The sequence below is a fragment of the Mobula hypostoma genome, chromosome 8 (assembly GCF_963921235.1).
Source record: "Mobula hypostoma chromosome 8, sMobHyp1.1, whole genome shotgun sequence".
Taxonomy (NCBI): Eukaryota; Metazoa; Chordata; class Chondrichthyes; order Myliobatiformes; family Myliobatidae; genus Mobula; species Mobula hypostoma.
In genome coordinates this window covers 123,394,316-123,411,975 of record NC_086104.1, presented here as the reverse complement: position 1 = coordinate 123,411,975, position 17,660 = coordinate 123,394,316, and the positions used below count along the sequence as shown (strand labels likewise).

Genomic DNA, 17,660 nt, shown 5'->3' with positions numbered 1-17,660 from the left:
TTGAATTTATAAAACAATGTATTATATAAGTATACATTTAAAAGGTGTATATTTATAAATTTATAAAACAGAATTATGACACTCACGGCATTAAAAACGAACATGTTTGGGTAATCATTCAAAGTTTAAATAACATGATTTTCTGGAGGCGCTGGTTGTTGCATGATGTAACAGTTACTTTTTTTAATGGATTAATCCTCTTACTCTTCAACTTTCGCAGACTGCTTCACTTTGACCGGCATGGATTGCAACTGTGTCTCGGACCTGCTATTAACTCCCCCAATGCCGACTCTCTGGACGCCAGGTAGGGCTTAACTTTGCTGGCGATGGAGAAGATACTCGGACTAGAGTGGGCGTGCGGAGAGAGCCGAGCCTGTCGCGGGTCGTGTCAAGTGGTTTGGAGAAAGCGAGGAGAGGAGAGAAAAAGATAAGAGGAGCGAGAAAGACAAATAGAAGGGAGTGACAGATTAAAAAAAGAAACAGAGAGAGAAGGGGAAGTGGGAAACTTGAGTGTCTGTGAGAGGGAAAGAATGGATGAAGATGTGTGGGGGGTGGAATGAGAGAGAGTTTGTATAAAAATTGAAGCATGGTGTTTGAGGTTTTGCTTTCGTGTGTGTGCTGTGTAAATGTGTCAGCGTTTCTCTGTGTCTGTGGTGTGTATGTGAACGTATGCCTGTGTCTGTGTTTTGATGTTTGCTGTGCGTGTGAGTGAGAGGAAGAGAGAGAGGAGCTAGAGTGAGCGTAAGGAAGAGAGAGAGGAGAGTATGCGTATGAGTGTGCAATAGAGAGAGGGGGTGAGAGAGAGAGAATGAAAGTGACCCTATGTGAGGGACGAGAGTGGGTATTTGAGGGGGCAGGGAGTGAGAATGTTTGACAGCTGGTGACTCACAGTGTTATCGTCCATCACCCCCGGAGCAAGGCTTTAGGAGTAGAAGGGGGGAGGGTAGCTTCACACTGTGCACGCATCATGCGCCAAGAGTGAACAAGTGTTAGAGCTGAGATGTCATCAGAACAGGGTGGAAAACAGTCCATCCTAGACACTAACCTCGCTATGAGTAAAAAGTCAATGGGCAACCGTTCCCGAACTCTGACTACAACCCCTACTCACACAATGTGAAAACAATCACTCCGGCTGACTGAGCGCCCCCTTTGACGTTCACCGGCTGTAAATCTTCATCTACAGTCCAACAGGGTCAGCAGAACGTAAGAAGGGATGTTCAGTGAGCACACTGTTTAATGCAAAGTCCGTGTGTAGTCTATAACAGCGTCAATAACACTGACTGTAATGTTATCCTCAATACGGTCCGTGATTCAGAGTCAATAATGTCCAAAGCACTGACTGTAACATTCTCTATAATAGTGACTTCAACACTGTCTATGAACTGATGGCAACACTGTCTTTAACAATGTACATAATACTGTCTACAGTACTATTTAGAGTCCTATAAATAATACTGACTATCAATACTACTTGTAACACTGTCTATTGTAAGAGCCTACAACAGTGACTATAACACTGACTGTAACACTGACTACAACAGACTACAATACTCTCTATAATGTCAACACACGTGACTATAACAGTCTAAAGCACTGTATATAACAGTGACTATAACACTGATATGACAGTCTGAAGCACTATGTACAACACCATCTGCAACAGTGTCCACAACATTGGTCTATAACACCATTAACATGACTGTCTACAATGCCGTTTATTAATACCGTCTCCAACATTATCTACTGCACCATCTACTACACCACCTACAATGCCATCTACAGCACCATCTACAATGCCATCTACAGTGCTGTCTACAACACCGCCTACAATGGCAACTAAAACGCCGTCTACAGTGCCGTCTATAACACCATCTAGAACATCATCTACAACACCATCAACAATACCATCTACAATACCATCTACAACACCATCAACAACACTGTCTACAACACCATCTCCAACACTGTGTACAGCACCATTTACAATATGCACAGCACTGTTTACAGCACCATCTACCACATCTCCACAACATGGTCTATGACACCATCAAAGTGACCACTTATAACACTGTCTGCTGCTCTGGTTGCCGTACCATTTAACAAACCACCTACTACATGGTCCAGAGTTCCATCTACGGCACCATCTGCAATGCTATCTACAGCGCTGTCTACACCATCCACAACTTGGTCTATCACATTAGCAAGATCTTGTACAATACCATGTCCAACATTGTCTACAGTACCATCAACAACACCATCTACAATACTATCAACAAAACTGTCAACACTATCAGCAACATTGCCTACAGTACCATGTACAGAACTGTGTACAACACCATTTACAGCATTGTCTACATCTACACCATCTACAGTGCCATCTACAACACCAACAATAGCGCTATCTACAACACCATCAACATCACCTACAACACTGTCTCCAACATTGTCTACAATACCATTTACAACATCATCTACAGCAACATCGACACCATCTACAACACTGTGTACTGCACCATCAACACTTTCTATAATACCATCTATAACACCATCTACAACACCATTAACAACATTTACAAAACCATCTACAGTACTGTACAATATCATCAAAATCACCATCCACAGCACTGTCTAGAGCACAGTCAATAACATAGTCAACAACACAGTCAACAACATTGTCCACAACACAGTCTATAACACCATCAACACGACTGTCAACAACGTCATCTATAATACCATCTCCAAAATTATCTAAGCACCATCTACTTTGCTGTCTACATTGCCACCTACAGCTCCATCTACAGCACTGTCTACAGAACAGGCAACAACACTGTCAACATCATCCACAATACCATCCATAACACTGTCTATAACACCATCAACATAATTGTCTACAACTCTGTCTATAATACCATCTCTAACGTCTACAGCACCATCTACAGCACCATGGCAGCTACAACGGTACTCTCTGGAATTTTGAAGAATGCATTGGGATCTCATTTAAACCTACCACATGTTGAAAGGACTAGATAAGGTGGACGTGGAGAGGATGTTTCCTCTGGTGGAGGTATCCAGAATTAGAGGACACAGCCTCAAAATTAGGGGGCAACCTTTTAGAACAGAAAGAGAAATTTTTTTTAGCCAAAGAGTGGTGAATCTGTGGAATGCTCTGCCACGGACTGCAGTGGAGGCCAAGTCCATGGGTATATTTAAAGCAGAAGCTGATAGATTCCTGATTGGTTGGGGCATCATGGGATATGGCGAGAGGGCAGGAGTATGGGGGTTGAATGGGATCCCGGTTCAGACATGATGAAATAGCAGAGTGGACTCGATGGGCTAAATGGCCTAGTTCTGCTCTATGTCTTACAGTACCATCTACAACTCTGTCCAGAGCACAGTCAACAACACCTTCTATAACATCATCAACAAAATCATCCACAATACTGTCCACAACATGGTCTATAACACCATGAAAACAACCACCCACAGAACAGTCTACAGCACTGTCCACAACACCATCAACATGACTATCTACAACACCATCTATAATACTGTCTCCAACATTGTCTACAACACCATATGCAACACCAACTACAACACCATCTACATCATCTATAAAACCATCAACAACACAGTCAACAGTACTGTCTACAGCACCATCTACAGCATCATCCACAACACTGTCTAATGCACCATCTACAAAATAGTCTACAACACCATCTACTGCACTTCCTACAGCACCATCCACAGCTCTGTCTGTCTACAACATTGTCTAGAACACAGTCTATAGCACAGTGTACACTGTCTACAATGCTATCTCCAACATTGTGTGCAGCACCATTTACAATATCCACAGCACTGTCTACCATACCATCGAAAGCACCATCTAGAGCACAGTTGACAACATCATCCACAATACTGTCTATAACACCATCAAAATGACTACCTGTAGCACTGTCTACAGAATTGTCTACTGCTCAAGCTACCGCACCATCTACCATATCATCTACAGCACCATCTGCAATGCTACCTACAGCGCTGTCTACACCATCCGCAACATGGTCTATAACACCATCAACAAGACCTTCTACAATACCGCGTCCATCTAGCACCATCTAGAGCACCATGGTCTGTAACACCATCAAAACAACCATCTACAGCGCTCTCTACTGTTCCAACTGCCGCTTCATCTACCACACCATCTACTACATGGTCTAGAGTGCCATCTACAGCACCGACTACAGCACTGTTAACATCATTATCCACAACATGGTCTATAACACCATCAAAATGATCACCTACAACACTATCTACAGCACTGTCTACAACACCTTCAAGGAAACTGTCAATAACACTGTCTACAGTGCTGTGTACAGCACCGTTTACACCATCTGCAATGCTGTCTACAATGCCATCCACAACACCGTCTACAACACTATTAACAATACCATCAACATCATCTGCAACACTAACAATAACACCAGCTACAATACCAACAACACTGTCCACAAACCATAAACAATATCATTAACACCACCATCTACACCATGTACAGTACTGTTTACAAGACCATTGATAGCAACATCTAAAACACTGTCTATAACAATTACCTATCTCTCTCCCTGTAATGCTGAATACAACAGTGTCTACAACACTATGACACTGACTAGGACAGCATCTAGAACACCATCAATACACTATTTGCGACACTGTGTATAATATAAACTTTAAGGCTATCTACACCACTGACTACAACATGGTCTATAACACTGACTATAAAACTAACTACAACACTGAATATAAAACTATTTAAGTGACTATAACACTGTTTTCATACCATCTATAACTCTAACTACATCATGCTCTGTAGCATTGACTATAACAGTGTATGTGTTTATAATACTGACTACTGTATAACTCTCTCCACAACATTTCTGTGAACAGCAACTAAAACTCTGACTATAATCCTGACTACAGCAGTAACTCGATAAACAATACCAATTCATCAATAGGACCAATCCACCTATGGTACCACTCCATCAACAATAACAATCAATCAATGGCTTCAGTGCAAGTCATCAATAGTATCACTCCATCATCAAGATTAGTGGATCAACAGATGCAATCCAACAACAGTGCTGCTTTACTGGTGGTACCAATAAATCAACAGTACCAGTCTACTGACTGATCCAAACCATCAACTAGATCTAATCCATCTACAATACTAATTCATCAACAGATACAATCCATCAACAGTACTAATCTATCAACAATACATATATGTCAATGGGAGCAATCTATGAATAGTATTAACCATTTATCAATTTATCCACCAGAAGCATTAATCATTTACAGAGTTAATCTATCAATGGTTCCTAATCATCAACATTATGATGTTTTGTAGATCCAATCCATAAACAGTACCAATTCATCAACAATTCAAAACAAAGTAATACCAATCCATCAATAGTACAAGTTCACCAATGGTACCAATTCATCAACAGTATCAATCCATCAACAGTCCAGTTCATAATAGTACTAGTTCAACATGCAAATCCATCTACAAACAGTACCAGTTAACTAACAGTACTAATCCATCAACAGTAGCAGTCTATCAACAGAAACTGTTCACCAACAGATCCAATCCATAAGGAGTACCAAATCCGTAACATTACCAAAGCATCAACAGAACATGTTCACTGGCAGTACCAATTCATCTTAGAATCAGTTTACCGACTGTAACAATTTATCAACCGAACCAATTCACTCACCAATCCATTAATGAAACCAATCTGTTGTAACCAGTTATTTATCAATGGACTTTATCAATCCTTTGATAATACCAATCCATCTAAACTACTAATCCACTGACCACACCAATAGATCAATGGTACTAATTCATTAATAATATTAATCCATTTACAAAATGAATCCATTATCAGCATTAATCAATTAGTTGTATCCATTATTGACAGTACTAATCCATTCATGTTAACAGACCATTCATAGCAGCATTCCATTGACAATACTAATTCATCAACAGTTTTCCAGTAGATACCCATTGAAAGTAATAATCTATTACTAGCTCCAATCCATTGGCTTGACAGTAAAAATCCATTCTTAATATCTATTTACAGTACTAATCCATTAATATATCATTGCAATGACAAATATTGCACTAAGCTACTTGGTAAAAAATTAAATAGGCTTATTATTGCCACATCGCAAGTTACAGCGAATAGCTTTATTTTTCATGCCATCCATGCAGATCATTTCATCACATTAGTGCATTGAGGTAGTACAAGAGAAAACAATGCCGGAGGCAGAACAAAGTGTAACAGTTACAAAGAAAGTAAGGTACAGACAGACAATGAGGAGCAAGGTAACAAGGGACAGTAGATAGTAAGGATGAAAATCCATCTAATGAGGAACTGTTCAAAAGTCTTAGCAGAGCAGAAGAGAAGCTGTCCGTGATCCTGGTGGTATGTCCTTCCAGGCTTTTGTATCTTCTGCCTAATGGAAGGGTGGAGAAGAGACAATATCCGGGGCGGGACAGATCTTTGATGAATCTGGCTGCTTTACTAATGCATCGAGAAGTGTCCATGAAAAGGAAGCTGGTTTCCGTGATGTACAGCTTCTTGTAGTCATGGATAGACCAACTGCCATACCAAGCCATATGCTCATTTAAATTGGAATGCCCTAGTTCTCAATGTGGGATTTGAAATCACATTCTCTGAATCATTCTTCTGGACACCAGACCAGTAGCGTAACCCCTCTGTGCTATGACACCCTGCCATGCTTCCTGGAAATCTTTGACGTAATCTGCATCTAATACTGAATCTCAGTGTGTTGAGAGTTATTCAGTCTAATCTCACTGGATAGAAGCCTCCACAACTTGCCTTACATTGAATCACTACCCCTCATCCCCCTTACAGGCTTCGCGTTTCCGGACTGGGCCTACAAGCCGGAGTCGAGCCCCGGGTCACGGCAGATCCAGCTCTGGCACTTCATTCTGGAGCTGCTGCAGAAGGAGGAGTACCACGACGTGATCGCCTGGCAGGGCGACTATGGCGAGTTTGTCATCAAGGACCCCGACGAGGTGGCCAAGCTGTGGGGCGTTCGCAAGTGCAAGCCCCACATGAACTATGACAAGCTGAGCCGGGCGCTGAGGTAACATCTCCACCAGCCCCTTAGCTTCACCCTCCTTATCTGCATGCCCTTTCCCTGTGAGCCCATTCCTCCCTGAGGAGCTTTTCATTTGGAAGCAGGCCCTCCAGCCCAATGCATCCATGCCTACTGAGATGCTAGTCCCATTTGCCTGAATTTAGCCCATATCAGTTACCTCTCCATATGCCTTTTAATGTCATTATACCTGCCTTAAACACTTCCTTGTTCAAAGCACCCACCACCCTCTCTGTGATGAAGTTTTCCATTGTATTTCCTTTAAAGTCTCTCCCTTCTCACCTTAAACCTGTGCTCTCAGATCATGTCTCCCCTTCCCTTGGAAAGAGACTGCACATTCACCCTAATCAATTCCCTTGTGATTTTACACACCTCCGAGGAGAAGGTACAGAAACCCAAAGACACACACTCAATGTTTTAGGACAGCTCCTTCCCCTCCACCATCAGATTTTGGACAGTCCGTGAACCATGAACACAACCTCACTGCTTTCCTCTCTTGTTGCACCACGTATTCATATTTGTTTTTTATGTACTGCACTGTGCTGCTGCCACAAACAACGTGTTTCACAGCATATGCCAGTAATAATAAATTGAATTCTGATTGTACAGCGATGTCTCACTCCTGGTCTCGGTGCCCTGTCTGACGAAGGCCAGCACGCAGACCACTTCTTCACCACCCTGTCCACCTGCGTCTCCACTTTTAGCTCTCACCTTTGGAGTCTTTCTTAGGGTGAGGGACTCACTAGAGTTTGGTCTCATTGGATGTGGATGTGACTTTGAGCAATGAAGAGACCACCTTCCTCAAGGAGAAAGACACTCCCAAAATGACCTCGGGCTCCCGGGAGGAACACAGCCGATGGGAGTCATTGGGAAGTTAAACCAAGGTAGACCTTCACAGCGAATGTAGAACAGAGGGACTGAGGAGTGCACGTACACAGTTCCCTAAAAGTGGCATCACAGTCAGACAAGATGGTGAATAATGCGCTTGGCACAATGTCCTTCATTTGCAGGAGTTGGGCTTCATGTTCAGAATCAGAATCAGGTTAGTTATCAGTGACACACGTCATGAAATTCATTGTAAACAGCAGCACATAAATTACTATAAGTTATATAAAAAAGTAAGTAGTGCAAAAGAGAAATAGCAAGATAGTGTTCATGGGGTAGGTAAAGATAAAGTTAACATTTGTCATTTGTATATCAAAGCACACGGTGAAATACATTATTTGCATTTAATGACCAACACAGTCTGAACGTGTGTTCGGGGAAGCTCTCAAGTGTCATTGTGCTTTCAGCGCCTACGTAGCAAACCTCGAACTTAACAAATCTAACAAGTATGCCTTTGACTGTGGGAGGAAACCAGAGCACCTGGAGGAAACCCATGTAGTCATGGGGAGAACGTACAAACTCCTTCAGACAGCAGTGGGAATTCAAACTCCCATTACTGACCATTCAGAAATCTGATGGTGGAGAGGAAGAAGCTGGTTCTGAATCATTGAGTGTGGGTCTTCAGTCCTCCTCCTCATTGGCGGTAATGAGAAGAGGGCATGTCCCACATGTTGAGGGTACTTAATGATGGATGCCACCTTCGTGAGACATTCCCATTTGAAGAAGTCTTCGATGGTAGGGAGGCTTGTGCCCATGTTGGAGTGGCTGAGTCTACAACCCTCTGTGGCCTCTTACACTTCCATGCATTGGAGCCTCCCATGCCAGATTGTCATGCAACCAGTCATAATGTTCTCCACATTACATCTGTAGAATCTCTGATGACAGAACAAATCTCCTCAAACTCCTAATGTAGAACTGCTGCTGTGCCTTTGTCATGATTGCATCAATGTATTGGGCCCAAGACAGATCTTCTGAGATGTTGACACCTAGGAACTTGAAGATGCTCACCTTTTCCACTGCCAACCCCTCGATGAGGAACGGGTGTGTGTTCCCTCGACTTCCCCTTCCTGAATGAGAGGTAGTGGGCTCAAGCTGTCCTGGCAGTAGGTGCTTTCAGGCTTTTGCATCTTCTGTTCGAATGGACAGGGGAGAATACAGAATGGTCAGGGTCAGAGGGGTCTCTGATGATGTTAGCTGTTTTACTGAGGCAGCGAGAAGAGGAGTAGCTGGTTTCCGTGATGTGCTGAGTTGTGTCCACTACTCTGTGCAGTTTCTTGTGGTCACAGGCAGAGCAGTTGCTGTACCAAGCTGTGATGCATTTGGATAGGATGCTTTCTATGGTGTATCAGTGAAGGTCATTTGAATACTCAGAGTCATGCTAAGTTACTGGAGGCTCTGAATTATTGTCAGAAGAGGTCCCAGAGCATTCCTCTCAAACGCCCCCCATGCCATCACTGTCGACATCCTGTCTATCTGCCTCATCCTGAGGGTCCTACAGACCACCCAACTCTCCCTGATTCACTTGGTGGGACCTTCTCTCACTCTGTGAGGCATCCCTCAGAGGCGTTCCAGGTTGTGTGGGAGGGTAGGGTTTCCGTTTTTCCTCTGACAACCTCTGTCCTATTGATGGGGTCCTGGCCTCCCTGCTTCACGCTGTCGGTGGTCCTGGCTTTTCTCCAAGGGTCCCTGCATCCATTCTCTAGACCATCATCTACCAGTGGGTCAGTCTTATTAAGATGCTGCCTATCTCAATACTGTAGGGAGGGAGTACATTGTTTTGTTTCCCAAGGGTCTCCACCTCTTTATGCATTTGACTGTCACTCCTGGTGTGCCTCATTCCCTCTGAGAGTCTTCTCTCCAAGGGTCTTGTTTCCTTCTGAAGATTTCTATCTCCATGATAGGGTCTCTCCCTTCCTCCAAGAACGTATCCCTCTTACCAAGAATTTTGTCTGCTTCTGAAGGTCTCCATCTCCTTCTAAGGGTTTCTGCCTTCTTCTGAGGGCTTCTACCTTGCACTTGATGTCTCTTGTCTCCCTCCAAGACCTCTACTTGCTCTCTCCCTCCAAGTCTCTGAGTGTCTCTTCTTCACTCTGAGGGTCACTTACATCCTTCCAAAAGTCTCTGTCTCACTCCCACCCTCCAAGGGTCACTGTTTCGCTCCAAGTATCTCTCCCCCTTCTAAGGATCAAACCCTTCACCAACTTCACCTGAAGATTCTATCTCCTCCTCATGGGATCTATCTCTCCACAGGTTTACATCTCCCTTTGACAATCTCTCTCACCTTTAGAGGACCTTTATCTCCTCTAGAGGATCACCTCAGGGTGTCTCCCTTCCTCAAAGTGTCTCTGTCTTCCTCGTCTCTATCTCACACTGAGGGTCTGTGTCTTCCCCGAGGTTGTTTGTCTCTGCAAGGTTTTTACTTCCTCAGTCTGAGAGAGAGTCTCTTTCTCTTGCTGAGGGTCTCAACTTGCTCCTGATGCTTTCTATCTCTCCATGAGGTTCCCTATTCCCCTCTAGTCATCTCCATTTCCCTCTGTGGTTCTCCCCCTCCTTCCAAGGGTTTCCTGAAAGTCTCTCCTATGAGCACCTCTCTGTCCCTCCAAGTGTAGCTTTTGCCTCTTGAGGGTCTCTCTCCCCATCCAAGGTAACTTCCCTCCAAGGGTAACTATCGCCTGCCAAGGGTCGCTCCCTCACTGTGTCTCCCCCTCCCTCTAAGGGTTTCTCTGTCTCCTCCTCTCTTCAAATGTACTTCCATCCCCCTAAGTTTCTCCCCCTCCCGCCCTCTGTGGGTCCCATCCTTCTAGAGTCTCTAACACTCTCTAAGCATCCTCCATTCCCAAGGTTGTCTACCATCTGTTCTTCCCTGCAAGAGTATCCCCTAAGAGACTCTTGTCTCCTTCGCCCTTGGCTGCACTAACTCCCACTGTCCACCTCTCCAGGTATTACTACAACAAGCGCATCCTCCACAAGACCAAAGGCAAGAGGTTCACCTACAAGTTCAACTTCAGCAAGGTGATTCTGGTCAACTACCCCCTACTGGAGATGGGACACTCCCAGCTTCTGCTCACGCCCAACCCATTCGGCAGCACCCAGGGTCCCGAATGCAGCGGCATCACTCCTGAGGTAAGAACCTGCTCTTTCTGACCTTTGACTGCTGTACAGAATCACGGCTAATCCAGCATGCCCTTTGCCCCGATCCAGCTCCACAGTCTCCCCCACGACCACCCCTTGACATTCTTCTCCTTTCATCAATTCAAATGACATAAGTAGACCATTCGGCTCATCAGGTCTGCTTCACCATTCCATCATTTATTGTTTCTGTGATGGGACGGTGTGGAGGGAGCTTCACTGTGTCTGACCCCGGGAGCGTGATGGGATGGTGTGGAGGGAGCTTCACTCTGTGTCTGACCCCGGGAGTGTGTGATGGGACAGTGTGGAGGGAGCTTCACTCTGTGACTGACCCCGGGAGTGTGGAGGGAGCTTCAGTGTGTGTCTGATCTTGGGAGTGTGTGGTGGGACAATATGGAAGGAGCTCGACTTGTGTCCTTACTCTGACCTACTGTCTGTGTTGTTTTCACGAAGACAATCCAAAGTTTGTTGAACCCGCCCAGACTCCCTGATGCACGAGCCGGCGATCTGAGAAACCCGATCTTCGAACGGGCTGTCCCGTCCACAGATAACGAGAAACATCGACTGGAGACTGGACTCGCTTTCCTCAGCTCGGGTAGGTGAAGTAGAAGTATGGATTGCAGGGTCACATTCATGTAGGAGTGGGGGGAGGGGGAGTGGAGGAAGGATAGAGGAGGGACGAGAGAGGAGGGGAGGGAGAGGAGAGAAGAGAGAGAGAGAAAGGGAGGGGAGGAGAGGAGAGGAGAGAGGAGAGAAGAGGAGAGGAGGGAGAGGAGGGAAGGGAGAGGAGGGAAAGTCCACAGGAGTTTCTCAGGAATGAAAGGGTTAACGTATGAGGCTACCACTTTGAACATTCAAATATTGTAACGTCTAGATGGAGAGAATCCAGAGCGGATATTTCCTACGGGCGGGGGCGGGGGTCTAGGATCAGAGGTACCAGCCTCAGAACAGAGGGACATCCACCAAGAAGAGATGAGGAGGAATTTCTATAGCCAGGGGGTTTGGCGAATCTGTGGGATTCACAGACGGCAGTGCATGCCAAGTCATTGGGAGAAAGATGGACAATGAAGAAGAGTGAAAGAAATAGTTTAGAACAAATGAAGGTGAGAGTGAGAGAGTTTGAGAGAGAGAATTGCAGAGAGGAGGGAGGAATGGGAGTGAGGGAGATTGAAAGGGGGCTAGCAAGAAAAAAAAGGGCTCGAAATTGTATACGTATAGAATGAGAAAGGATGAGAAATGGGGAGGTGATAACGAGAGGGAGAGCGAGAGATACAGAGAGGTGAGAGATGGGGGTAGAGTGACAGACGGTTATGGGACGGATAGGGGGTGAGACGGGGAAAGGGCGAGAGACGGGGGAAGGGGCGAGAGACGGGGGAAGGGCCGAGAGACGGGGGAAGGGAGAGCGACGGGGGAAGGGAGAGAGTGCATGGGAAAGGGTGGGGACAGACAGAGCGGGAGAGAAGGAAGGGAGAACGGGAGAGAAGGAGGAACATACGAAGATGACCGTATCTCCCAAGGGTGGGCACGGAAGGGGTAGCTGGCCTGTGCCTACGCACACCACTCACTCTGCCTTCCCTTCTTCTTGGCAGGGACCCACTACTACTCCAAGCCTCCCGCCGTGCTGAGCGCCTACGGACGGAGCGGCCATCTCTCCGAGTACCCTTGGGGTCTTCCCTCCTACCCTCCGCCCCCCTTCAGCCTGTCTGCCTCCAAGGTGTCGCCCCTCTACCCTCCTCACTACTACCCGGGCACGCTGGCGCACATCCCTGCCCAGGTCTCCCTCCTGCCTCCCTCTTCCTCCGCTTCTTCCTCCTCTGTTTCTTCCGACTCAGTGGCGGACAGGGTCCCTCCGCCTCTGGGACCCTACCCCCGCCTCTCCCTCGGGCACAAGGGCTTTCCGCCCTGTCCGGTGATCCAGACGCTGAGGGCGGACCTGGCGCCGACCCCTCTGTCCTCTTCGTCCTCCCACCAACCGCCCCAGCTCCCCTCAGCCGCCTCTGCCCCCTCCTCCTCCGCGTCCTCGGGTAAGGGGCTGGGTTCTGCGGAGGGAGGGGCGCGGACGTGGGTCAAGTCGGAGACGGACTCGGAACTGGAAGTGACGGACCTCAGCGGCTCCGGCTCGGAGGGAGAGGGCGGAGTTGATCCCCGGCCGAGAGGTCGGAACTGGTGCGTCTCCTCCACACCCCTCGTCGGTCAGCTGGGGACCCGTCCTCACCCTACCCGGGACATCCCGGAAACTATCCCTGTTGGGGTGGAGCTGCTTCGTGAATCCTAACCCCCCTCTCCTGCCCCTTCCCTCCGTCTTTTCCCACCCCACCCCCCTTCCCTGCTCACTGCCCCTCCGTTCCCCCCTCCTTCGGCCTCTTGCTATCCTCCCGTTCCCACCAGCCAAAGATCAGCGAGGTCGTGAACAGCGGTGTTTGGGAGGGAGAGGGCAGGAGGAGGGAAAATGAAGGCGAGAGTCCCCATGCCCTCGCCCGTTTATTCTGAGCGCAGCCGCATCTTGCGGGATTGCGGACCCGGAGTTTCCAAACGGATGAGTTCTGAGGCAGATGGCGACATCAGTCTAGATCGGGGATCCTTTGAAATGTCCCTCATTCTTGGCGGTGTGGGGGAGAGTGCCTCATTTCCCACTTCAAGTTGTCCTGTGAATTTTTGATCCCAGCTGTAAGTCGTCGGGGAAGAAGGGAGGGGCAGGGAGAGAGAGGGAGGTTGGGGTGTCTCATGACCATTCTCGCTCTCTGGACTTTGGGGTTTACCCAGGGAAGCTCCAATTGAATAGAGGCTCGAGTAAGTCGCCCCCTCTTCTTCATTCCCATCTCTTTGTACTCCGGGTACAGTTCTCTCTGACTAGCTCTTTTATCCCTTGCCTCTCCTCTTCTCCCAGCTTGCAGACTCTCTATTACTGACCCCCTCTTTTGCTGCTCCTGTTTATTTCTGTCGTGCTCACTTTTACAGAATCTTCCTCTCTGTTGCCCCTTTTACAATCTCTCACTCACTCTCTTAGTATGTCTCCCTCTATCCAGCTCTCTGTTGCCTCTTTTAACATATCTCTCATTCACTCTCGGTATATCTCTCTGTCATTCTTACCTGTATCACTGTCTCTCTCTCTCTCCCTCCTTACCTCATTCACTCTGTATCTCCATTTTTATCTCTGTCTCTCTCTCTCTCTATTTTGCTCTTTTTCTCTCTATCCATCTCTTACTTCCCTCTCTCTTGATTAGTGTCTCTTCTTGTCTATATTTTCTTCTTCCGCTTTCTGTTCTCTCTCTTTATCTCTTGCTTCCCTCTGTTCCTTTTTCACTCATTCTGTCTGTCTCTTTTCCTCCCTCTATCAGTCACTGTCTCTCTGACTCTATTCTGCTTCCCTGTTTGCCTCCCTTTCTCTTATCACTCTCCCCACCCATTCCTGCCTCTCCTCCCTCTCTAGGTCTTTGTTTCTGTAAACTTTAATAACCATTAGTCTGAATTGTTCTTTCCCTGTCTCTTTGCATATCCCTCACCCCTTTCTTCTCTGCCCCCCTCAATTTCCATCTCTCTCACTCTTTCATTCCTTCACCCTTCTCGCCCTCCCTCCCCCTCATTCTCTGTCTCCTCATTCATTCACCCCGTCCCTCTCCCCCCATTCGCCATCTTTCATTCCTTCACCCTCTCCCCTTCATACTCCATTTCTCTTTCTCTCTCAATCCTTCGCCCTCCTCTCACTCTTCATCTCTCTCTTTCATTCCTTCACACCCTCTCCTTCTCTCCCCCATCTCTCTCTCTCATTGCTTGGCCCTCCCCTCCCTCTCTCCCTCTCAATTTCCATCTCTCTCTGATTCCTTAATCATCCCCTCAAAGCACAGGTTTAGATCAGTTAATTTTCCCTGGTGAAAAGGCTTAGACATTTACACCATCACACAGTTCAAACCTGAAGCTAATATTAAATTCCAACTTCAGCAAGGATCAAAACTCCCCAGCAGAAACAGACACCTCATGTAAATGTTACAAAATTATAATTTGTGTGTGAAGTATTAAAACTACCAAAATAAAGAAACTTGCCAATGTTTAAGCTCTAAAATCATATTTAGTGTTTGAAAATTTTAAAAATAATAGATTTTGTTGATCTTTTTAAAAATTAGTATTAAAATTACAAATTTCTTCTTAGCAGTGAAATAAAGAATCTTACCTCTCATTAATTTGATTATAAAATTATAATTTTGAACATACAGAAGTAAAAATACAGGAGTGTGGAATCAATAATTCCAGTATAAAATTATAAATCTGAACTTACTGCATTAAAAATTCAGGTTTTTTAGGGTAACAAATGTTCCTTTTTTACAGATGCCCTTCAGTCAATTTTGTAAATCAGAAAATATATAATCTTTTGATATGGTAACTACACCTCCACACATTGTAATGAATGTCTGAAAACCAGGAGTCTGATAAGGAAAGACAATTACTAAATACCTATAATTCGTCTTCCTTATCAGACTGATGGCATTCATGGAGAGAGAGAGAGAGAGAGAGAGAGAGGAATCTAGTTCTGTTATTTTAAAGAAGAAAAATATATACGCTAAACTGTTGAATTTAATATAATGGAAACTCGTTCACATGTAGGGAGCTTGCATCTAAGGCATGAGTTCATAACCCAGGGGAGGAGCTGTAACAGAACTTGCCAATTGGATTTCACATTTATAAATTTGTGCTTGCAATATTTTTAAAAAGTATATTGTTGATTACTAATTTAGTTATAAAATTATGATTTATAATTTATAAACTTATAAATTATTATAAAATAAAGAATTTGTTAATTGTTAATTCAATTATAAAATTAAAAATCTATACTTACAAAATAAAGAGCAGTCAATTAGAAGATCTTGTTATTATTTAGATTATAATATGATACATTTATATTTCCAAAAATTAAAAAAATAATAATGTGTTAAGATAGATTGTCAAATTCGGTTATAAGTATCCCACGTAATCAGTATTCTCTTTTTGAGCTGTTACACTGCATTCATCTCAGACAAAAGTTTCTAATTACTCTCATCTGTAATCCAATATGTTTTCAGAAGAAGAACTAGGAGATGGAATATTTCTTGGGTTTTAAAGTTTCCCAATTCACTTATTTGAATGCAAAAAAAAACAAGTTGTGGGTCAGGCAGCTTTTGTGGAGGGAATTGGGTGGTTGCTGTTTCAGCCTGCAGCCTGTTGTCATCTGGACTGAAGGAGTAGCGAGGAGATAGTAGGGTGGTGAGGGCGAGGGGTGGAGCAGGCAATAGGTGAGGAGGGTTGCTAGGCAGACGAAGCAGGGAGAGTTTAGATGGTGACAGGTCAAAAATGTTAATAAAATTAATATGTCATGCTTATTGTCATATATAAAGGTAGTTACTGATAGTGCCTGTGTTCTGCTGCAAGGAAGACTTACAGCACCATCTCAGACCCACAGGATCACATAAAGCTAACACAGTTCTTTAAAGAAAGGATACAATTAGAACAAATCAACGTCCATTGTGGTGAAAGTGGTCACAGCGTTTCTATACTGAGGCATTGATTAGGGTTGTGCTGGTTGGTTCAGGAACCGAATGGTTGAAGGGACGTAGCTGTTCCTGAACCTGGTGGTGTGGGACTTCGGGCTTCTAGACCTCCTGGGGGCTGCTAGAAGATTGCATGGCTCGGACGGCGGGGATTTTTAATTATAGACATTGCCTTCTTGAGGAGGCGTCCCGTATAGATACTACCAATGGTGGGGAGGGATGTGTCCATAATGTATTGGACTGAGTCCGCTACTCTGTAGCTTCTTGTGTTCCTGTGCATTCGAATTGTTGTACCAGACCAAGTGCAACCAGTCAGGATATTTACAACAGGACAATCTGTGGAAGTTTGTTGGAGCGTTTGGTGACAGTAATCTCCTAAGAAAGTAAGGACACTGACACACTTTTCTTGTGATCGCATCTGTGTGCTAGGCCCAAGACAAGTCAACCGAGATGTTGACACCCCAGATATTTAAAGCTGCTGACTCTCTCCCAGTGTAGACTGGCACCCATTCACCCTCCTTCCTCTTTCTGAAGTCAACCATCAGCAGGTAGAGGTGACCAAAGCAGATACAAATGATGGAATCTGACGTGAGAGGAAGGTAGAGCAGGGAACTAAGTAAGGGAGGTTGGAGAGGGTGGAGGAGGGAGGAAGAAACAGGGTGATGAGGGGCAGGGAAAAGATTGCAGGAGGAAATGGGGAAGCCAAGAAAAGAAAGGGGGGGGGCAGATTACCTGCCCTCTGATCTCCCTTTCACTCCTACAGTCCAGATGAAGGGTCTCGACCCAAAACGCCAACTGTCCATCTGCCTCCACACACACTGCTTGACCTGCTGGGTTCCTCCACCACATTTGTGTATGCTCCAGATTCTTCTGTCTGCAAGTTCCTTGTGTCTCCACTTATTCCCATGCCGGGGGTGAGGTCCGGTTGGAAGCATAAACACCTTCGCA

At 45.4% G+C, this 17,660-nt stretch overlaps 1 protein-coding gene across 1 annotated transcript; it reads left to right on the top strand.

Moving 5' to 3' along the window:
- Positions 1–240: 240 nt before the first annotated feature.
- erfl1 (Ets2 repressor factor like 1) lies at positions 241–13,468 on the top strand. The gene is made up of 5 exons (XM_063057311.1): positions 241–304; positions 6,933–7,167; positions 11,004–11,187; positions 11,647–11,788; positions 12,783–13,468. Exons 1-5 carry the CDS (start codon positions 241–243, stop codon positions 13,466–13,468), a joined length of 1,311 nt encoding a protein of 436 aa, XP_062913381.1.
- The last annotated feature ends 4,192 nt before the right edge of the window (positions 13,469–17,660 follow it).